Source organism: Hypanus sabinus, chromosome 8 (genome assembly GCF_030144855.1).
Source record: "Hypanus sabinus isolate sHypSab1 chromosome 8, sHypSab1.hap1, whole genome shotgun sequence".
NCBI classification, from domain to species: Eukaryota; Metazoa; Chordata; class Chondrichthyes; order Myliobatiformes; family Dasyatidae; genus Hypanus; species Hypanus sabinus.
The window spans coordinates 159,980,123-160,004,972 of NC_082713.1; the positions used below are offsets into that span (position 1 = coordinate 159,980,123).

Here is a 24,850-nt window from a genome sequence, read left to right on the forward strand (position 1 = left end):
CAACGTACAGAAGCCTTGGGTCCCACATCACCAGGTTCAAAAGAGTTATTACGCTACGATCATCAGGCTCCTGAAATGACATGGTTAGCTTCAAAAACCACTGCCCTGAACTGATTCTACCACTTTCAGACTCATTTTCAAGGACTCTTTACCACTCATGTTCTCAGTATTATTTTTTTTTACACAGATTCTCTTCTTTTGCATAATTTTTGTCTGTTTTGCCTGTTTAAGGATCATTTTGTAAAATTCTTCTGTATTTATCTTTCTCAGTAAATGCCTGCAAGAAAATGGTATCAGCATGGTATGTGGTAATATACACATACTTTGATAATAAATTTATTTTGAACTTTGAAACAACTTTTTACTACCGCAACAGTTAGCTGTAACTCTGAAAACACTGATGTCCTGCAGAGGGCTCCCTCAGACCAGAAGCATATTCATGTCCCATCTCTGCTCCCTAACAACGTGATTCCAAGCTATTTTTATTTTCACTTTGATCTATGCATTTTAAATCAAACATTATGCAAAGCTATTAATTCTATCAGTACCATCTCAATTGATTTTATTATAAATGTAAAGATTTTGATGTGTTTATGTAATTTTCAGGAATATTGTCAATATTAAACTAAAGTTATGTGGTAAGCTAAGGTACTCCCATGTGGTTTGAATAAAGTCCACATAAAACATTCAGTTATTGGATGCTGACAAATGCAGTAGTTTGACATCGAATTACTTGAGGGAATTTAATCTTTTCACATTGCACTTGTGCAAAAATAATTGACTCAAATGTTCTTTGAACAGTCTCTAATGATGACTATATACTGCTCACAATGTTAATCTCCTCAGAAAGCAGTCTATCTAACTCAGGGGTTCCCAATCTGTGGATCGCGGGCCCTTTGGTTAATGGTAGGGGTCCATGGCATAAAAAATGTTGGGAACCCCATATCTGGGGACGATTTTTGAACTACTTTCAAAACCTTTGATTTGCTCTTAAAGTACAGATGTTGGCTAATAACATATTTCACTATATGATAAGGATTTTTTTCCTTTTTTCTTTCTTTACCAAACAACGTTGATCTTGGTAGTGGGCCTAGATCCTTTTTTTTTGTATAATAAAATTATCACATTTCGATATTACGATTTAATTCAATTTACATGAATATCGGGTCATGAGATTACAAGTGTGATTCAAATATAATGTATTTGGTATTATTTTATCCTTTTTTGACTTATAATATATATCTTCTTGTACTCTGTATTCTTCTAAGTAGAAATTAATAAAAAAAATATTGGAAGGGAACCCCAGACCTAAAGAGTGGAGCCTGGTCTTATGAAAGAAACTATGTGACATTTTCTTCAGCCTGTGCAGGATATTTTGACCAGTAGTGCAAGGTAATTGCACAAGAATTAGATGCTTCAATCTATTCTGTATTAACACAATCATCTGTTTTGGTTGACAATGGAATCCCCCACTCATGCCACACTGTCTCATTACTACACACAGTTTTCTTTAAAGGAAGCAATCTGGATGTATGTTCCTTTGCATTTGTTCCTGAAATGCCACTGCTGTTGTAGAGCAGAGAATACAGCAGTAAATTTGTGCAGAATAAGCTTTTATGAACCACAATTTGTCAATTACCAAATAATGTGTGACGATGGTGATATGATAGACACTGACCTTATCAATGATGATAATTTTTTGAATCTACTTCAGAACAGTGCCTCTCCCAACTCACCATCCAGGCCACGTTCTCTCTCGCTGCTGCCATTTGGAAGGAAGTTCGGGAGCCTTAGGTCCCACACAACTAGGTTCAGAAATGGTCTTTTACCCTACAACCATCAGGCTTCTTCCTAAACCTGTGTCGGTAACTTCACTCATTTCACCACTGAAATGATGATTGAATACAACCTAGAGGAACTCAGCAGGCCAGGCAACATCTATGGAAAAGAGTAAACAGTTGATGCTTCAGGCCAAGACCCCTCATCAGAACCGGAGAAAAAAAGATGAGAAGTCGTAATAAGCAGGGAGGGGGAGGGGAGGAAGAAATACAAGGTAGTAGGTGATAGGCGAAACTGGGAGAAGGGGAGAGGTGAAGTAAGGACTGGGAAGTTGGCTGGTGAAAGAGCTAAAGGGCTGGAGAAGGGTGATTCTGAGAGAAGAGAACAGAAGGCATGGAAGAAAGGGAAGGTGGAGGAACACCGGAGGGAGGTGATGGCACCCAGATGGAATACAAGGTGTTGTTCCTCAAACCTTGGTAGTAGAGGAGGCCAAGGACTGACATGGTGGAATGGACATGGGAAGTAGAATTAAAATGGGAAACCAGTGGAGATCCTGCTTTTTCTGCCGAATGGAGTGTAAGTGCTGGACGAAGAGGTCTCCTAATCGAAATCGGGTCTCACCGATCTACCGGAGGCCACTGCGGGAACACCAGACACAGTAGATGACCCCAACATACTCACAGGTGAAGTGTTGCCTCACCTGGAAGGACTGTTTCGGGGTATGGATCGTAGTGACGGAGAAGGTGTAGGGGCAGGTGTAGCACTTGTTCTGCTTGCTAGGATGTGCCAGAAAGGAGATCAGTGGGGAAGGACAAATGTACAAGAGAGTGTTGTAGGGAATGATCCCTGCGGGAAGCAAAAAGTGGTGGCGGTGGGGCTGGAGGGGAAAATGTGCTTGGGGGTGGGATCCCGTTGGAGAGTGTGTAAGTTACGGTGAATTATGTGCTGGATGCAGAGGCAGGTAGGGTGGTAGGTGAGGAGAAGAGGAACCCAATCCCTACAAGCAGACGTACATGACATGGGAGAGATGGGGGTGAAGGCAGCATTAATGATGGAGGAAGGGAAGCTGCTTTCTTTGAAGAAGGAGGTCATCTCCTTAGTTCTAGAATGAAAAGCCTCATCCTGAGGACAGATGTAATGGAGGCAGAGGAATTGAGAGAAGGGGATGGCATTTTTACAAGTAATAGGATGGAAAGAAGTATAATCCATGTAGCTGTGAAAATCAGCCTTCTCATTCCAGACTTGTAAAAATGCCATCCGCTTTGCTCCATTCCTCCACCCCCACTGCTTCTACTCTCAGGATGAGGCTTTTCATTCAAGAACTAAGGAGACGTCCCCTTCCCCACACCTTCTGACTCTGGCTTCTCATCTTTTTTCTCAGTCCTGATGAAGGGTTTTGGCCCGAAACGTCGACTGTTCACTCTTTTCCATAGATGCGTCCTGGCCTGCTGAGTTCCTCCAGCATTTTGTGTGCATTGCTTGGATTTCCAGCTCCTGCAGGTTTTCTCTTGTTTGTGATTGAATGCATCCTATGGACTCACTTTCAAGAACTCTACAACTCCTGTTCTTAGCATTAGAGAAGAAGAGAAGAGAAATTGCCTTTCGACTCATGAGAAAGCATAGGCCATCATCTATTTTGCTGTTGATGTTTCTGTAGCAGGCCATTTCTTTTTTACGAGTTGCTATCTTGACGCTCAACCCAGCACAGATGGAAAACATGCAAGGGAGCCGGCTGGATTCGAACTCGGGACATTCCGCCCCAAAGTCCAGTGCTGATGCCACTACGCCACCAGCCAGCACCTAGTCTTAGCATTACTTATTTATTATCATCATTATTATTATTATTGTATTCGCAAGTTTGTCTTCTTTTACACAATAGTTGCTTGACAGTCTTTGTGTGTAGTTTTTCCTCTGATGCTATTGTATTTCTTTGTTCTACTGTGAATGTCTGCAAGAAAATGAATCTCAGGGTAGTGTATAGTGACATATACAGACTTCGATAATATACTTACTTTGAACTTTAATCATTAAACTCTTATCCAACAATGTAAAAAAGCGTGTTATAACCACATTATAAGCGGGAAAGATGGGTAATCTTTGATGGACAACTTTCTGCCTGATATTTGAGCCCTCCATTCTTTTCTGGGGCCAGTTCAGTGATATGATTGAATACCCATCAAACACCTAGTTCTTTGCAAACCCATCAAGTAATGCTGTTGCCTCACGGCTCCTGCAGCCCAGGTTCACTATTAGCTCCCAGTGCTGTTCGTGTCTGTACTCTCTTGGATTTCTTGAATTTTTGGATTTTTTTCTTGGCTGCTCCAGTTTCCCCTCACATCCCAAAGATGTGCTGGCTGATAGATTAATTAGATTCAATGAACTACTCCGCGTGCGGATGGAGAACCAGGATGGAGTTGATTGGTATGTGAGTGAAAGTACATCACAGGGCAACACACTACGTAAATGGGATTGTATGGGAGCCAGCTTAGATTTGATGGGCTGAGTGGCCTCCTTTATACCACAAGGAGAAAATAACTGTTCAAAGAATAGGTCTCATGGACAGATTTCCTCTATTTACCAAGATCATAAATGAAAGATTTCCTAACTGATTTATCTCATTGCTATCTATGGGACGTCAATACTATCAATGAGAATCCACTTCAGAGGCACTGATTGACTGTGAGGCACTTTGGGGTATCCTGGGTTGTGGAAGGCCCCTCCAAAAACACAAGCCTTTTCTGTTACAGTGCCATTAAGTCAAGGAGTCACACAGAATTTCACCTTTGCAAACAAGTTACTTAAATAGTCTAATTCAATGCGAGGAGTATTGTGGGGAAGGCAGGTGAGCTGAGGGCATGGATTGACACGTGGAATTATGACATTGTAGCCATTAGTGAAACTTGGCTACAGGAGGGGCAGGATGGGCAGCTTAATGTTCCAGGGTTCAGATGTTTCAGATGTGATAGAGGCAGAGGGATGAAGGGTGCTAGTCGGGGAAAATGTTACAGCAGTACTCAGGCAGAACAGATCAGAGGGCTTGCCTACCAAGGCCATATGGGTGGAGCTGAGAAACAGGAAACGTACGACCACGTTAATGGGGTTGTATTATAGACCACCCAATAGTCAGTGAGAATTGGAGGAACAAATCTGCAGAGAGATAGCAGACAACTGCAGGAAACATAAAGTTGTGATAGTAGGGGATTTTAATTTCCCACATATTGATTGGGACTCCCATACTGTTAAAGGTCTAGACGGGTTACAGTTTGTAAAATGTGTCCAGGAAAGTTTTCTAAATCAATATATAGAGGTACCAACTGGAGAGGATGCAATATTAGGTCTCCTATTAGGAAACGAGTTAGGACAGGTGACGGAAGTGTGTGTAGGGAACACTTTGGTTCCAGTGACATAACAACATTAGTTTCAACTTGATCGTGGATAAAGATAGATCTAGTCCTTGGGTTGAGGCACTAAACTGGAAAAAGGCCAAATTTGAAGAAATGAGAAATGAGAAAGGAAAGAAAAGAAGAAGTGTGGATTGGGAAAGGTTGTTCTCTGGCAAGGATGTGATTGATAAGTGGGAGGTCTTCAAAGGAGAAATTTTGAGAGTGCAGAGTTTGTATGTTCCTGTCAGGATTAAAGGCAAAGTGAATAAGAATAAGGAATCTTGGTTTTCGAGGGATATTGGAACTCTGATAAAGAAGAAGAGAGAGATGTATAACATGGATAGGCAACTGGAAGCAAATAAAATGCTTGAGGAGTATAAACAGTGAAAAAAAAACTTAAGAAATCAGGAGGGTTAAAAGAAGACATGAGGTTGCTTTGGCAGTCAAGGTGAAGGATAATCCAAAGTGCTTCTACAGGTATATTAAGAGAAAAAGGATAGTAAGGGATAAAATTGGTCCTCTTGAAGATCAGATTAGGCGGTTATGTATGGAAGCAAAAGAAATGGGAGAGATATTAAATGGGTTTATTGCAACTGTATTTACTAAGGAAACTGGCATGGAGTCTATGGAAATAAGGCAAACAAGTAGTGAGGTCATGGAACCTATACAGATTGAAGAGGAGGAGGCGCTTACTGCCTTGAGGCAAATCAGAGTAGATAAATCCCCAGGACCTGACAGGGTATTTCCTCAGACCTCAAAGGAGACTAGTGTTGAAATTGCAGGAGCCCTGGCAGATATATTTACAAACTTGGTAAAATGTTGGTATCTACGGGGCAGGTGCTAGAGGACTGGAGGATAGCTCATGCTGTTCCGTTGTTTAAAAAAGGCTCTAAAAGTAATCCTGGAAATTATAGGCCGGTAAGTTTGATTTCAGTAGTAGGTAAATTATTGGAAGGAGTGCTAAAAGATAGGATCTACAAGTAATTGGATAGGTAGGGTCTTATTAGGGAGAGTCAACATGGCTTTGTGAGTGGTAGGTCATGTTTAACCAATCTATTAGAGTTTTTTGAGGAGGTTACCAGGAAAGTGGATGAAGGGAAGGCAGTGGATGTTGTCTACGTGGACCTCAGTAAGGCATTTGACAAGGTCCCGAATGGGAGGTTAGTTAGGAAGATTCACTCACTAGGTATACATGGTGAGGTAGTAAATTGGATTAAACATCGGCTCAATGGGAGAAGTCAGAGAGTGGTAGTGGAGGATTGCTTCTCTGAGTGGGGGCCTGTGACTAGTGGTGTGCCACAGAGATCAGTGCTGGGTCCATTGTTATTTGTCATTTATATCAATGATCAGAATGATAATGTGGTCAACTGGATCAGCAAATTTGCTGATGATACAAAGATTGGAGGTGTAGTGAACAGTGAGGAAGGTTTTCAAAGCTTGCTGAGGGATCTGGACCAGCTGGAAAAATGGGCTGACAAATGGCAGATTGAGTTTAATACAGACAAGTGTGAGGTATTGCACTTTGGAAGGACAAAACAAGGTAGAACATACAAGGTAAATGGTAGGGCACTGAGGAGTGCAGTGGAACAGAGGGATCTGAGAATACAGATACATAATTCCCTAAAAGTGGCATCACAGGTAGATAGGGTAGTAAAGAGATCTTTTGGCACATTGGCCTTTACAAATCAAAGTATTGAGTATAAGAGTTGGAATGGTGAGGTTGTATAAGACATTGGTGGGGCCAAATTTGGAGTATTGTGTGCAGTTTTGGTCACCTAACAACAGGAAGGATATTAATAAGGTTGAAAGAGTGCAGAGAAGGTTTACAAGGATGTTGCCGGGACTTGAGAAACTGAGTTACAGAGAAAGATTGAATAGGTTAGGACTTTATTCTCCTGAAGAATGAGGGGAGATTTGATAGAGGTATATAAAATTATGATGGGGGTAGATAGAATGAATGCAAGCAGGCTTTTTTCACTGAGGCTAGGGCAGAAAAAAAAACAGAGGACATGGGTTAAGGGTGAAGGGGGAAAAGTTTAAAGGGCACATTAGGGGGGTGCTTCTTCACAGAGAGTGATGGGAGTGTGGAATGAGCTGCCAGATGAAGTGGTAAATGCAGGCTCACTTTTAACGTTTAAGAAAAACTTGGACAGATACATGCATGAGAGGGGTAAGGAGAGATGTGGTTCAGGTGCAGGTCAGTGGAACCAGGCAGAAAAATGGTTCGGTACAGCCAAGAAGGGCCAAAGGGCCTCTTTCTGTGCTCTAATGTACTATAGTTCTATGGTTCTAATTTTATTTTATTCAAATTTTAGGTGATTAAAGAAAGTAAAGAGAGCAGCAAGTTACTTATGGTTAAGCAAACTGATCACAACAGTTAACATATATTTGAACAGAATCAGAATCTGGTTTAATATCACTGGCATATGTCATGAAATTAGTTGTTTTGCAGAAGCAGTACAATGCAATACATAATTTATATATAATAAATTACAGTAAGTATTGGAAGGAGGTTCATGAAAGTGATTCCAGGATTGAACGCCTTGTCATACGAGATGCCTTTGATGGCACTGTGCCTGTATTCATCGGAATTCAGAAGAAAGAGGTGTGGAGACTAATAACTTTGATACCTTTTGAATGTTGAAAGGCCTTGACAGAGTGGATGTGGAGAGGATGTTTCCTATGGTGGGAGAGACTAAGATCAGAGGACACAGCCTCTGAATACAGGGGCGTCCTTTTATAATGGAGATGCGGAGGACTTTCTTTAGCCAGAGAGTGGTGAATCTGTTGCCACAGGCAGCTGTGGAGGCCAAATCTAAATGTATAATTAAAGCAGAGGTTGACAGGTTCTTGATTGGTCATGGCATGAAGGGATATGGTGAGATGGCAGGAGATTAGGGCTGAGAGGAAAAATGGATCTGCCATGATGAAATAGCAGAGTAGACGCGATCGGCCAAATGGCCTAATGTGGCTCCTATATCTCATTGTCTTATTAAGTATATATAAAAATGAAAATTAAATCAAATAAGTAGTGCAAAAAGAGAAGGGAAAATACAAAGGGACTGTTCATGGGTTCATGATCATATATACACACAACTCATACAGATCATGCAAAATATTTAAGATAGCATTTGGCCTTTTTTTAAGATTGAAGGTTGAGGGAATTTTGCGGGATTGGCACAGAAGGCAAGTTGAGTCAGTTATGAACAATGATAATAAGACAGGTGGCCTCCTTAAACCTGCCTATTTATTTGTGTCCTTGTATTAGACAATGCTTGTTGGTACTGCAGGAAAATTCTGATTCTGAATTCTGTTGCTTACTAGATATTTGATGAACAATGCCTCAGGGATTTCTGAAAGATTAAAGAGTTTGGAACAAATGAAATGGCGTATTTAACTTGGACTGATAGAACTTCTGGGATGGTTTTTAAAAAAAGCCCTTGAGAGCAGGAAAGGGCTGGATTTAAGGAGTAGGGATGAGGAAGGAAGCAATTTTGGTTAAGGGAAGGGTCAGTAAGAAACAGTGATAAAATAAAAATAATTGACAGGTAGCATATTTCCCTCATAAGATGAAAAGATTATGATTATTCTATTGGCAACTCTACCGATGAATATACATAACAGTCCTATAGAAACAATGTTGAGCACAGTATGAATCTATAGACCTTTTGCCTTGGGCCAAAGCAGAAAGCCAAGAAGCTGTCTGGTTTGATTTATTTCTGGTTTATATTGCATCCACATAAGCAATGCAAACTGCTGCAGGTTCAAACTGATGAGAGGCCACATTATCTCCTCACTTATGACAGAAGATTCCATGGACTTAATAAAGACAAAAAAGATGAGATTTATCAGGCCAACTTTACGGGTTATATCTTTTATGACATTCTGTTTCCCATGTCCCACCTGAAGCAACTGACTTAATTTACAATATGCTTTGAAAGAGATCACCCCTTTTCATGAAAAAATATTACAAAGGAGGGACTATTTTTAAAACTGGGATAGCAGGAAAAGTCATAGTCTTTTCCTAGCATTGCAGATTTGCTAGTTTTGTTCCACAGTAAACGCTCATTCAATGACTTCATGACATTGTAAATATGCACTGTCAAGCAGTGAGGAAAGCATGTTCAGTTTTTAAGTTCTTTAATTGGGCAATACCTTCTTTAAAAGCAATACATGTTAATTTACTTAATTGGACCTCAAAGAAGGGATTTTGCTTCCAGAACTGGTCAGTTGTGTAAAAAACAGAATTCTGGGATATTCCATTGAATTGCAATCACTGACAGAACTTACAAACTTCTTACAGGCAGAGGTGGGAAATTAACCCTGGTTGCTGGCGATTGAAAGCGATGTGCTAATCATTAGGCTATGAGCCTTTATAGATCTATTGCATGGCAAAATCAAAATACTTGGGATGGCAGAAATAAAACAAGTGAACTCTGAAAATATGCAGCAGGTCATGTAGAAAGTGAAGTAAATTTAAAGTTCTAAATTATAAATCTGATTCACTCTCTGCTGATGCTGCCTAACCTGCTGAGTATTTCCAGCATCTATCTATCTCTCTTCCCGTCCTCCCTCCTTCCCTGTTGTGGCAGTTCCATATGGAAAATATACTTTCGAAAACTACAACTTTTTACAGGGGTCTTCGACCTGATTAACTCACTTTTAACACCCTTTGAAGAAACCATCTATGTTCCAGGTCGGTTTCAGGACTTGGCCGGGCATGCACGAGTCGGTGGGAACGCGAGGCGCGATGCGTTTCTCGCCAGGCGGGGGCGCGCTCGGCCCTCGTGCCCACGCACACGTTCACTCGGGTGGCCGCGGAGTAACTCAATCGGGGAAGTGGGACAGGAGCGCATCACGTTCGCGAGCTCGGAGCGGCAAAAGTCAAGAGAAGGCAGAGCGGGACTGCAAGTGGAAGGCTTGAGAATGGGGAGCTCCCGGGCGCTGGCGCGGCTGGTGAACCTGTGCATTTCTGTGAAACTTCTCATTCTGCTGAGTGAAGCCGGCTCGGCTGAAGGCAGCCTCAACATGTGGATAGATGCTCATCAAGCCAGAGTTCTCATAGGTGAGCACCATCCTGACCAGTTCCTCTGTGCAGGGCTTCAGAGGTATTCCCTCCATTGGAAGAGGGCGCGTTTTAAAGGGTACCGGGAGAATATGATGCATTCTCATTGCTCTTCCCCCCTCCCCAGCCAAAATCCACTAGAAGTGGCTGCGCTGTGTTTGATAAAGTGCAGTTCCAGCAAACAGGTTAGCCAGCGTCCAAGGATGTGACCTGATAACTCCGCTAAACTGCTGGGGACCTGTAATGCTAAATGGATGGGAACTGCGGTTTGCTCCCCGAACCCTCTCCCGCGCCTCTCCTGGAGCTCCCCTTTCGCTGACAATTCTCTTCTCTTCCCCGATTTGTGCGCTTCATGCTGTTTACAACCTCTACCCTGTTAATAAAACCTACCAACCATTTGAGATTCTTGGAGGATATAGTTATCGACTACAAGGCTAAAATTAATGCATCTGATATCTGGGAACGGTTACTAAACAAACTGACTGACATTTACGATGAGAGATTCGTGAACCCTCAGCGTCTAATGAAAGCAGAGTAATGGCCTAGTAAAATAAAAGCAAACATATTTTCTGTGAAGAACTAGAACTATTATTCGGTTATGAAATCAGCAATGTTGAAAATTGAGGAATTTATTGAATTGACATTTAAGTTCCATGCTGTGTTCAAACGACATTTTTGGGAGTAAGAACTCGTCGAACGGTTCTTAATGGTTCTGAAATGATCACCTTTCAGGTTTTGAAGAGGATATTCTAATCGTTTCCGACGGTAAAATGGCTCCGTTCACTCACGATTTCAGGAAGGCACAGCAGAGAATGCCCGCGATTCCAGTCAATATTCAATCCGTCAACTTCACCTGGCAGGCTACGGAACAGGTAAGGATAGGAACCAACGTGATTTCACAACAGACCTTCAACCGAATGCTCCATTTTGTCTGAAAGTTTTGTCTGCAAAGCTTTGCGTTTTCTAAGGGAGGAAATTTATGATTTCATTCAAATCGTCTTTTGAAAATAATTATATTCGATTCTGCTCGAGGTGGCAACACATTCCTTGAGATAAACTGAATGCACTGTTAAAAGCTTGCAGAGTCTTTTAACCAATAGCATTTGTACTTCAGTTGTATTCTACATTATGGGAGATTGTGTTCTGACACTGACTTTTATATAGCATTTTCGGAAGCACAGATTTCATTGTATTGTTATTGATAATTTAGAATTGGTTTATTAGTGTTACATTTACTGAGGTACAGTGGAAATCTTACTACTCATACAGATCAGTCATTACACAGTGTAGTGAGCTGGTATAAGATAAAACAACAACAGAATAAAGTGGGACAGAAAGTGCAGTAAAGTTCCCAGCAATTTGATGTTTCAGATAGTTTATTTTGAAGTAGATGTGCTACATGTGAATTTACTTACTGTATATGTGGAGTTAAAATACAATGATGCTTGACATACTTTGTTACTTAGCCTAATCAGGTTAAAATATAAATTATGTTTTTGTTTCCCGTGCCCAACTCTATTCATATAAGACCATAAGTTATAGGCGCAGAATTAGGTCATTTGGCCCATTGAGTCTGATCTGTCATTTCATCATGGTTGATCCAATTTTCCTCTCAGCCCCAATCTCCTGCCTTCTCCCCATACCCCCGCGTGCCCTGACCAATCAAGAATCTACCATCCTCTGCCTTAAATGGACATAAAGACTTGACCTCTACAGCTACCTGTGGCAAATAACTCCACAGATTCTCCACTCTCTGGCTAAAGAAATTCCTCTTCATTTCTGTTCTACAAGGATGCCCCTCTATTCTGGTCTTATATGGCTAGTGTTTTATTCTGGGATGCAATTTAACCCAACCTTGTCATGTAATTTTAATCATTTCTATCTCTTCACCAATATTTCCTAGACCTTTAAGCTACAGTTTCACCATACATAAAAAATGCCTTGTTTGTGGTGTATATCCAATGGAGCTTGAAGGTAGATGTGAATTTTGCCTGTAGCTTGTAAGCTTTGTATTACAGAAAGTGGCTCTTGTTTAAAATGATCTGCTTTGAAGTCTTAATATTTTTATTATGTTCCAATGTGGTATTTTGCATCCTAGTGCTGTGCATGCCAACCAAGATTAAAGCGATGGGGCCAGGAGATACCACTTTATTCCTTACAATATGCATGTGGCAGCCAGCTGTTCCATCGATTAGCAGAAAATAACAGTGATAAACTTCTCAGACTTCTGCCAAACTTAAGAGTTTATTGCCTACAGAAGAAGGTTTGATAGTTATCTTGTGGTCTGCATCTGGTGTAACTGCGATTGTACATCATTCGGACACAAACTTGGTGTTTATGTGGCAAATACTGTAGTTGCAGTATAGGGTATCGAGAAAGGAAAAAAAACGAGCATCTCTAAAGAGAAAATAAAGCGGCAAAGAATTAAAATTCCATTTAAGCCTGCTACTGTTTATGTAGCAGTCAAACCTTTATAACTCTTCAGTTTAATGGAATGAGATACAGTATTGGACTTTAGAAATAACATACAATGATTTATCACCTAATTTAACACTTGGTAAAATTTCTGTACCTGCAAAGGTATCATTATTTCTTCAAGGTGGAGAGCACCTTGACTTAAAGTCAGGAAGACTGGCGACCTTCAACAAAATAGCTCTGCTGGAAATAAGATGACTGACGGCCGAGTAAAATCGCTACAAACACACCCATATGCATATTTAAAGGGCATAATGTGTTTTTGGAATACATGTGGTTGTAGATTTCTTGGTAGGGTTGGTTTTTGGCACTACTCACAAGTATTCAGTGCCATTTGTTTGAAAAATCAATGGTTTTCTCTGCCACCTGCCTTGTCAATGGACTAAGGATGTTTGCAAAATCTTAACATAATTGTAATACGGAAATTTTTTTGGAAATTTAATGAAACAGTCCAATAACCTCAAAAGTAAAATTCATTGGACATTAAGCAATCATTGGTGATTTTTCCCTTTTAAGTTCTATTTTACTACAGCTACCAAGCAGGAAAATGTTTTGCTGCCAGTCTCGAAATAAATACTGTATTCCATCTAATGTTTACTTTAGCAGAAATTACAGGAAGTGCTACTTTGGGTTTCCAAAATAAAACTCAAAAATTGTTGTTTTTCTAACCTTTACACTGTTCAGAGTGTACAGTATTATAATCTGTTAGTAGTTACACCCTATCACTATTTTTCTTTTTCTTTGGCCTGGGTTTTAAGCCTTCCTATCTTTGCTCAAGCAATGCATTAAGCTGCAAGATGCAGGATGCTGCCTGACCTGCTGAGTTCCTCCAGCATTTTGTATGCGTTGCCTTGGACTTCCAACATCTACAGACTTTCTTGTGTTGATAATTAAGCTGCAAATGTTTGGAATCATCAAGTTCAACAGAAAAAGGCAGTAATTTGTATCTTTACCTTTTAATTGGATGTGTGCATCAGAGAAGGAAGAGACAATCCTGGTTCAGAGGTGGGCAATTATTTTCTGCAACTTCATGTCCACCTACTTCCAGGGAACAAACTAATATTGATGACATTTTTATTGTAATAGAATGCAATTAAATTAATAAGCATTCAGTAATGTGTGTTTAATACTGAAGCATTTGTAAGCATTGAATGGCTGAAGATTTATTGTGAAATTTTTGTTTATCTCCCAGCCAAATACGTAATGATGGATTATTTCTTCATATGATCATAATCAGAAAAAAAACGCTGCTTGGCATATTAACAGAAATTCATCCTGAACTTCAAAGCTATCTTCAAGGGCATAAGAACAGAGACTTTTCAATTTGAAAAATGGCCCATTTCAGCTTCATAAGTGCATATTTTTTAAAGAGTGTATGAAATTATTTTCCAAGGAATATTTTCATTAATAAGGGCTGAAATGGTCTAAATTATTATCTAAATGACTGATGATTGTGCCCTGATGTTCTCTGCATGGAGAAAACTTTAGAATTTAATTTTTCTCATTTGGCTCATTCTGTCTTTCAGAGCAATGCCATCAATTCCACATCTTCACTTATTTCTTTGCAACTGAGCATCTCCTTTCCATCAACATTAAAGATCAGCTTTACTTGTCCATATATATCGAACCGCATAGTGAAATACATTGTTTGCTTCAACGGCCAACACAATTCGAGGTGTACTGGGATAACCTGCAAGTGTTGCCACAATTCTCGTGCCAACTTAGCAAGGCCACAACTGACTAACCCTTAAGCATTAAGCACCTTTGGCAGGTGCACCTGGACAAAACCCACTTGGTCAAAGAGAGAAGCAAGCAATCATGGGGAGAATCATATGGCACATGAAGAACTATCCCTGATTCTCCCACCATGTCTTACTAGTAGCAGCAATTAACTTACTAATCTATGGGATGTGGAGGAAAGCCAGGTGATCATAAAGTGAATGTGCAAAAGGCCAGTGTGAGCGTCAGAGGTTAACATTGAACTGGTGGCTGCATCTATAAGGCAGCTGCACTCTGCAGCCCATCTGCATCTGTTGATGTAGCTGATGCTTTATGTTTGGGTGGAAGGTTTGATACATCTCATTGCTCTCAGAAGTTCACCCTCACGGTTTTATAAATCATATGATATAAAGTAGCCGTGAAAGTTAATCGTAATTGTTAATTGATAAACCAGCAATGACAGTCTTCATCATCATTATGTGTCATGTCATACGATGAGGGCAATCGTGGCCTTTAATCTGAGAAGTTCTAAAACAAACTGTTGCTTGCCCGTCCCTTGATGTAACTCATGAATGTCATGCACTGTTGACTGTGACTTCTTCTTCCGTCTCCTTTTCCCATCACTGCAAGATGTTCAAGCTTCTCGTTCCTCAGCACGTGTCCCAGAAATTCCAGTTGCCGTTTTCGAACTGATGATATCACCCTTCTTCTTCTTCTGACTTTTTGCAACACTTCTTCATTTGTTACTCTGTCCCTCCACAATATTTTCATGATTCTCCTCAAACTTCGAAATGTGGTTCTCAAAAACCACATTTCTGCAGCTTTGAGTCTTTCCTCATTTTGCTTTGATATTGTTCAACATACACATTCATATGCTAGTGCGGAATGGACATAACACCATAATGCTCTGAGTTTCAACGCTATAGAAATTATGTTATTCTTTAGTATCTTGCTCAAATGCTCAACATGCTGCAATTAATTTATTCACCGTTTTTCCTGATCGCGTGCTCCATTCATGTTTTGATGTAGTTATACCTGAGGTTGAGAGACATTTGAGAGAAGGAGGGATTCAAGGGATGTTTAGGATAGGTAGTGAGGTTGATGAGGTGCAGGATCAAGGATCACAGATAAAGCTCATGCTGAGGTACCGGATCTGTTATGGTTCTAATTGGGGAAAGAGAGTTAAGGGGTCATATGACTTACTTCTCCTTAGAACGAAATGAGCATAAGGAGATCTCAGAGACCAACCACTGGCAGAATCAAGAACACAGTGAGATATCCCATAAATTTATTATATATTGTGACATTTTCATGCCAAGTCCTCTGCTTACCTTCTTTGCTGTGAGCTCTTTGTGTCTGCTCCCTTTGGAGTTCTTGCAGATGAGCTGATTCTTAAAATACTTTATCATGAAATGGGAATCACCTTTGTTTTGTCTTTGTCGGAGTTACCACTCTGATGTTGTTTTTAGAGTTGGATCCACATGACCATATAGCCCAGCCCCGAAGCTTCCACCCGTAATCTTTCCCTGAGGATCCAGTGGCTTCCCACCCTAGGCTGAAGCAGACAGGCTCTCAGGACCTGATTGTGCGGGTCTTTGCATCACAGGAAAGCATTTCTTTTTCCAAACATGGTATTTTAATTACTGATGGAAAGTAGTCAAAAAAAAGGTGAATAAATGTGTAACTTTAAAAAATTATCTCTGATGTTTCTTCCATCATACTTGCCTCCATGTGTGGGAAACTGATCCTAAATTCATGTGATTTCAGGAGTGTTGGTGTCTATAATCCCTATCTCATGTCTTAGATCACATCCATATTTTTCTTGCAACCTGTGAGTCATATGATAATCTATCAGTTTGCTTGATTTTTGCTGCAACCTGCTACACTGTCCCTGTTGAACCATGGTATCTGTTTCTATAAAATTCCTTTGCCCCCCCCCCTCCCACCCCAGCCTACTGATTTCACAGTAGCCTCCTTTTCAGTCCATCCATACCACTCTCTCACTGTCCTATGCTTGGAACTACCAGCTTGCTTTCTCAGCTGCCCAAAGATCCTGAGTTCAGACCCTATCATGGCCGTCTGAGAAATGTTTAGTCAGCCCGACTTCAGTCTGGTACTGGAGTGAAGGTCAGTAGTCAAGTATAGATTGGGGAAACGGCAAGTAGCTGCTGACTGCTCATTGTTTTCTTCTTCCCAAACACATTGAACAGAAAAGATTGTGCCATTATGCTGACAGGATAGAGTTTCTTTATCTGCACCTGCTCCCACAACCTCTCCAATATTGCTTTCTGTCTTCACACATTCTTCCCTTCTGTGTGGTAATATTCTTGAGTCTGTCTTTGCTTCCTTGACATTTCCAATGGCTGCTTTCTCTGGCCTGTGAATCATCTGGAGTAGTAGGCAGTGTTCTCTCTAAGCTATCTGGATGCATGGCTGCAAATGCTCCCATGCACATAGTCCTTCTTGTCATGCAACTGGAATTTTCTTTTAGATAATGTTAATATAAAGCGCCACACAGTTTTCAGGCCGTGTAAAAATATCCTGCTCACGGCAATGGTTGGTCCACACGGCTGTTTAAAAAAGAATTTGAGGGAATGTTGGTAGTTGCGCTACTGATGGAGTGAGAGAAAAGCCACAATTTCATTGAATTAAGATTATCTTCCCTCAGTGACCACCTGGTGGAAGTATTGAGAGTAAAGATGGAGTTCAAGTTTTCTGTCGGCAAGAAGTGTCGGGGTTGAAGGAATGTGGTTGTACCTCCGTAACCATTTTGGGTGGGTGTTAAGGGGCTATGCCCAACACAACTTCTGTGTTTGTTTTTAAGGAAACAGAAATGTTTGCAAGAAATCAGGAAGGCTGAAAGAAGGCATGTAGTTTCCCTAGCAGACGAGGTGAAGGAGAATCCTAAAGGATTTTACAAACATGTTAAGAGCTGAAGGACTACAAGGGACAAAATTGGACCTCTGGACAATCAGAATTGTAATCTATGTATGGAGCCAAAAGAGATGGGGGAGATTTTAAATGGGATTTTTGCATCAGTATTTACCCAGGAGATGGACACAAAGTCTTATAGAAGTGAGGCAAAGCAGTAGTGAGGACATGGACTCTATAGAGATCACAGAGGAGGATCAGCTATTGTGTTTGCTGTCTTGAGGCAAATTAGAGTGGATAAATCCACAGGGCTACACAAAGTGTTCCCACAGACCCTATGGGAAGCAAGTACAGAAATTGCCAGTGCCCAAGTAGAGATATTTAAATCATCCTTAGCATCGAGTAAGGTACTGGAGGATCAGAGGGTAATGTGGTTAAGTAGATCTGCAAATTTGTAGATGACACCAAGATTTGGGGTGTTGTGGATAGTGAGGAAGCTTGCAGTGGAATCTAGACCATCTGGAAAAATGGGCTGGAAAATGGTAGATGGAATTTAATGCAGACAAGTGCTAGGTGCTGCACTTTGGTAGGACTAACTAGGGTAGGTCTTACACAGGGAATGGTAGAGCACTGAGGAGTGTTCTGGGAATTCAGGTCCATAATTCATTGAAAGTAGCATCACAGGTAGATGTCATAAAGAAAGCTTTTCGCACATTGGCCTTCATATATCAATGTATTGAGTACAGGAGATGGGATGTCATGTTGAAGCTGTATAAGACATGAGTGAGGTCTAATTTGGAGTATTGTGTGCAGTTTTGGTCACCTACCTACAGGAAAGATTTCAGTGAGATTGAAAGACAGACAGACAGACAGACATACTTTATTGATCCCGAGGGAAATTGGGTTTTGTTACGGTTGCACCAACCAAGAATAGTGTAGAAATATAGCAATATAAAACTATAAATAATACTAATAAGTAATAAATAATAAATAATTATTAAATAATAATAAGTAAATTATGCCAAGTGAAAATAAGTCCGGGACCAGCCTATTGGCTCAGGGTGTCTGACACTCCGAGGGAGGAGTTGTAAAGTTTGATGGCCACAGGTAGGAATGACTTCCTATGACGCTCAGTGTTACATCTCGGTGGAATGAGTCTCTGGCTGAATGTACTCCTGTGCCTAACCAGTACATTATGGAGTGGATGGGAGACATTGTCCAAGATGGCATGCAACTTGGACAGCATCCTCTTTTCAGACACCACCGTCAGAGAGTCCAATTCCACCCCCTCAACACCACTGGCCTTACAAATGAGTTTGTTGATTCTGTTGGTGTCTGCTACCCTCAGCCTGCTGCCCCAGCACACAACAGCAAACATGATAGCACTGGCCACCACAGACTCGTAGAACATCCTCAGCATCATCTGGCAGATATTAAAGGGCCTCAGTCTCCTCAGGAAATAGAGATGGCTCTGACCCTTCTTGTAGACAGCCTCAGTGTTCTTTAACCAGTCCAGTTTATTGTCAATTCGTATCCCCAGGTATTTGTAATCCTCCACCATGTCCACACTGACTCCTTGGATGGAAACAGGGGTCACCGGTGCCTTAGCCCTCCTCAGGTCCACCGCCAGCTCCTTAGTCTTTTTCACATTAAGCTGCAGATGATTCTGCTCGCACCATGTGACAAAGTTTCTCACCGTAGCCCTGTACTCAGCCTCATCTCCCTTGCTGATGCATCCAACTATGGCAGAGTCATCAGAAAACTTCTGAAGATGGCAAGACTCTGTGCAGTAGTTGAAGATTAGAGAGAAAATAGCAAGGATGTTGCCAGGACTACAGGACTTGAGTTATAGGGAAAGATTGAATAGGTTAGGAGTTTATTCCTTGGAATGCAGAAGATTGAGGGGAGATTTGCTAGAGGTATACAAAATTGTGAGTGGTATAGATAGAGTAAATGCAAGCAGGCTTTTTCCACTGAGATTGGGTGGGGATACAACTAGAAGTCATGGGTTAAGGGTGAAAGGTGAAAAGTTTAAGGGGAACATGAGGGAAATTGTCTTCATTCAGAGGGTCATGAGAGTGTGGAACAAGCTGCCGGCACAAGTGTGCACACAAGCTCAATTTCAATGCTTAAGAGAATGTTGGATTGGTACATGGATGGCAGGGGTATGGAAGGCTATGGTTTGGGGCGGGTTGATGGGAGTAGTCAGTTTAAATGGTTTGGCATGTGACCTGCTCACATCCAGAATTGATCATTCTCATTGTGGGGCGTACAAGGTAAGTAAAGACTTTGCAAAATATTTTTATTTTTCTCTGTGAATGAAAGTGCAGTCTTCCAGTTGGCCAGTATGTGGCAGCACAGAACAATTCAGTTTTTTCATATCAAGCAATAGCTTTAATTAATATTAAACGACTAAATCAAAAATCACACCTCTTCCATAGCTGATAATACAGGTGTGTGCTAACATCATTTCATGTATTTTCTAAAAGAGACAATCTAATTTATCAAGCTTGAAATGCATATTGAAATTAAATATTGCAGTTTTTGTTAACATTGACATCAACATTGTAGATTGTAATAAACCTTGAAAATGTTATTGTTAATTTTAAAATATTATTCAACCCAACACTTGTTTTAGTTTTTCATAACAAATTCCTTTGATTAAAAGTTTAATATTTCAATTTCCAAACACAAATGATCTGATCTGTGGGGTCTGCGCACTTTGTCTCTGGTCAGCAAATGTCTCATATCCAGTTTTCACCGCTAGCGCTGGGCTTTTCTGTGCCTTCAATGAAGAGACGAAACCCCATTCCCTTCCTGGGTGCTGTTCCATCATCTGGGCACGATGTGCTCGTGAGCCGCTGAAGTTGTTACAGCTTTTTTCCAAAGAGATTTTGAAAAGTTCCCTTGAAGTGTTCTCTTTTCCCTTCTGGTGATCTCTTGCCATAATGGATCTCTGAATGGAGCCTGTGTTTTGGGAGTGGGGTGTAGGACGTGTGTATGATTGATGCCTATCCAGTGCATTGAGCTGCTTGCTTTGGGTACAGTATCACAGGTATGGTATCTACAGTATATTGGGTCATACAGCATGGAAACAGGTCCTTTGAGGTAACTGGATCATGGCAACCAAGACACCCACTAAACTGGTCCCATTTACTTGAGTCTGTCCATATCACTCTAAACCAGGGTTTCCCAACCCTTTTTTATGCCATGGACCATTACCATTAACTGAGGGGTCTGTGGACTCCAGATTGGGGGCCCCTGCTCTAAACCTTTCCTACCCCATGAATCTGTCCTTGTGTCTTTTCAATGTTAATGTATCTGCCTCAAACACTTCCTCTAATAGCTCATTTCTTATACAGACTACCCCCACGTGAAAAATTTGCCCCTTAGGTTCCCAGTAAATCTTCCCCTCTCACCCTAAACTATGCCCTCTAGTACCTGATTCCCTAGCCCTGGTGAAAAGCCTCTGTGCATTGACCTCACCTATGCCTCTCATGATTTAATACAACTTAATAACATCACCCTCTTCTCCTACACTCCAGTTAATAAAATCCTCTCTCCATCACCCATTCACTGGAGTCCTGGTCACATCCTTGTATATCTCCTCCACACATTTCTCAACTCACCAACAGCTCACCAAAGCAAAACCTCAATATTACCTCACCAATGTCTTGTTAAATTGCAGCATAACATCTCAACTCCCTGCCCAGTGCCCTGACTGATGAGGACCAGCACACCAAAAGCTGCCTTCCCCACCCTATCCACCTGAGGTGCCACTTTCAGCAGAGCAAGTACTTGTACAGTATCCCGAGGTCCCTCTGTTCTATGACTCTCCCCAGGGCCCTGCCATTCATTAGGAAGTCCTACTCTCATGTGTCTTCTCAAAATGCAGCATAGAGAGTGGATTTTGATAAGCTGTTTATTGGTAGAAGTTGATATAGTCTATGCACATAAGAGTTCTGGTAAGAGTTACACAACAGCAATTAGGAGTGAGTCACAGCGAATTTTCCCTTCTCCTTAGCAGTAATATTACATGTGCTGACTTGAACAGTTTGGTGTGTCAAGCTCATTCAGTACTCAGTCAAGCAATATCGTTCTCTCAATGGATCCTCTGTTCCGTAAGGTCCAAGCATGTGCGTAATCACAAAACTGCATCTATTTGAAGAAACAGGTGGCATTCATAACCTGAAATATCACAAACATTTTAAGTTATTTTGACATTCTCAGTTCTGGTTCTTTTTCAGATTTGAAAATTATTGCCAAGCTCTCCAGCGATGCTTTGGAAAAAGTTATCTTGTGGAAATTCGCAGAGGAAAATTAAAAACTGGGAAACTAATGTAATCTTTACAACTGCCCCTTACAGGCTTTGTATTTTTATGAATTCCAATCTCTTCGGTCATTGGATAAAGATGTGATGGGAGATCCTACAGTGAACATTCCATTGCGAGCAACCATCTCACACAAGGCCACAGGTTAGTAAATCTAATGTCACTAGCTTCCTTTCCATGTTCGGTATTTTGTTTTTAAATGCCTGCACTTTTGAGCTACCACCTGCCTACCATAAAGATGAGTAAAATTTTGAGACAGCTTTTATCATTCTCTGCCTCTATCTTCCATCCGGCCCTTCAAGCCACACCACCTAGCAACCCACCTATTTAAACCTGGCCCAATCAGGGGACAACTTACAATGACCAGTTGACCTACTTTGGTCTGTGGTCTGTGGGAGAAAACTGGATCACCCAGCGGAAACCCACATGGTCACAGGGAGAATACAAAGATCAGCTGTTAATACAACTGACAGTGGCACAAAAAGACGAACACCTCTAAATTTTTTTTAAAAGTGAATTACAAACATGATTCTTGTCCTGCCAAGTATTTGAGTGGGGCTTATTAAACACTTCCTGGTCTGTAGTTTACAATGAATTAGCCACGAAGGATTGTGCTATGGGGAAAGACGTTTTGTTTCGGTGTTTTGCCATCAAACAAATCATTGAGACCTAGCACTTTTTTAAGAGGTGGCTGCATTTTTATTTTTGGTTCAGGTTTTTAAAATATACTTTGCAAAGTAATACCAATAAGATTCAGCACTAGTAGGTGAATTTATTCTAATGCATTTTCTTTGCTTATTGATGAAGTTAAATCCCAATCAATTTAGGCAGAGCTTTTCAAAGCACTCAGTAATGAAGTTACTTAAGTAATATTGGTGGATATGTAATATTTCTGGTCAAATCTCTTTTATAATTAGAGCAGTTTATTGGGTGACATGAATTCATTAAGTGTGTAGGTTGGGGCAGGATAACAACAGTTTAGTTAGATTATAAGGACACTCATTCCTCGTTTATTGTCATTTAGAAATGCATGCATGCATTAAGAAATGATATAATGTTCCTCCAGGGTGATATCACACAAAGAACAGGACAAACCAAAGACTCACACTGAGAAAACTGCATAATTATAGCATATAGTTACAGCAGTGCAAAGCAATACCATAATTTGATAAAAGCAGACCATGGGCACGGTTTAAAAATAGTCTCAAGTCCCGATCAACTTCAATTGTCCCGATATCAGGCAGCAAAAGGGTGAAACTCTCCCTGCCATAAACTTCCAGGCACCGACAGCTGGTGCCTTTGGAAGTACCCGACGACAGCAGACTCTGAGTCCGTCCGAAAACTTCGAGCTTCCGACCAGCCCCTCCGATACAGCCTCCCGAGCGCCATCTTCCACCGAGCGCCTTCGACCTCGTCCCAGCTGCCGAAGCAAGCAAAGCCGAGGTCTCGGAGGCCTTCTCCTCCGGAGATTCCGGACCGCACAGTAGCAGCGGCGAAGCAGGCATTTCAGAAGTTTCTCCTGATGTTCCTCCACGCTCTCACGTCTGTCTCAGGATTGTGCACGGATCCCTACTTAACAAGTAACAGATATCAATCTCCAGAGAGGCGGCGCGCGCTGTGTCGCACCACCATCTTGGAATGCTGGACAAACATTCCCACTGACTCCCACAGTTACCTCAACTACACCTTTTCCCACTCTTTCAGTTCCAAGGATGCAATTCTCTTTTCTCAGTTCTTCGACCATTGCTGCATCTGCTCTCGTGAGGAGGCTTACCGCAAATCTTCTATTTCCCACACTTCTGCCCTCTCTTCATCCCCACCTCCCTCCTACCCAGCATAGTAGAAAGAGGAGTCCCCCACTCCTCAATGCTAGCCCATGAACCTATGCATCCAAACTATCATTTCCACAACTTCCCTTGTCTCCTACAGGAACCAGTCACCAGGAACATCTCCCCTTCCCTTCTCCGCTTTCCGTACACATCACTCTCCCCATGAGTCACCTGTCCACTCTCCTTTCCCCATCAATCCCGCTCCAGGTGCATCCCTGCAACCATGCTAGTGTCATATTTGCCCCTAAACCACCACCCCTTCACTGTGTTAGGTGCTCTAAATAGTCCTTCCCAGTGAGGCAGTCCTTCACACGTGAATCTATCAGTGTCATTTATAACATCCGGTACTCTCAGTGCGGCCCTGCTCTAATCGATGAAACCTGGTGCAGATTAATGGGCCGCTTTGTCGAGCACTTTTGCTCCATCCTTTGTTACACCCAGGATCTCCCAAAGGACAGCCATTACAATTTCACTCCTTATTCTCACACTGATATGTCTCTCCATGGTCTCCTCCACAGCAAAGTTGAGGCTAGACCCAGATTAGAGGAACTGGACCTCGTATTCCACCTTGGTGGTCTCCAGCTCTACAGCATGAACATTGATATCTATTAACTCGGGTAGCCTCTCCTTCTTTCCACCATTTTTTTCATTATCACACCAGCCCCCCCCCCCCCAATCATCCACTGTATTTCTGTTTTCCCTCCCCTACCATCTCACTCTCCCCATCACTCACCTATTCCTCCCTCACCTCCTTCTCTTTATTCCATGGTCCACTATTCTCTCCAGATTCCTTCTTTTTCTGCCCCCTTTCACTTCCACATCACCTCAAAGCTTCTTGAATTATACCTACTCTCCTCCTTCCCATGTGTCTCTCATCACCCCCCCCATGTCTACCATCTCTTGCTCTACCCCTTCCACCCACCTTTTTATACTGGCCTACATCCCCTCTTTCTTTTCAGTCCTGACAGAGTTTCAGTTCAAAACGTTGGCTATCCATTTCCCTCCAGAGGCGCTACCTGACCCTCTGGGTCCCAACAACTTTCCAACAAGCTTTCGGAATCTATCCTTCAAACCTTTGAACCTGCTCCAATATTCATTGTGGTTAACCATTCAAATTCAATCCCTATTCCAGCTTTCTTTCCATTCCTGATCCCTCTAGCCCTATGAACAGCATCTAACTCCTGCTGGAGGAACTCAGCATGTTGAGCAGCATCTGTGGGAGGAAAAGAGTCAGGTGAAAATTCTGCATCAGGTGTGAATAAGTAACTGAAAGCACTTTTAGAAATTCTTTTGTTAATGGCATGGTTGCTGAAGTGATAATGATAATGCAATCAACTCCAGGGGTCAGCAACCTTTACCACTGAAAGAGCCACTTGGACCCGTTTCCCACAGAAAAGA

General features: G+C 41.5%; 1 protein-coding gene across 1 annotated transcript in view; it reads left to right on the forward strand.

Moving 5' to 3' along the window:
- The first annotated feature begins 9,962 nt into the window (after positions 1 to 9,962).
- The window catches only part of wif1 (wnt inhibitory factor 1), a 42,244-nt gene continuing 27,356 nt past the window's right edge, over positions 9,963 to 24,850 (forward strand). The window contains exons 1-3 of the mRNA XM_059976584.1: positions 9,963 to 10,227; positions 10,960 to 11,099; positions 21,659 to 21,767. Of these exons, the coding sequence (XP_059832567.1) occupies positions 10,089 to 10,227; positions 10,960 to 11,099; positions 21,659 to 21,767 (388 nt within the window). The 5' untranslated portion in view covers positions 9,963 to 10,088. The remainder of the gene's footprint in view (positions 10,228 to 10,959; positions 11,100 to 21,658; positions 21,768 to 24,850) is intronic.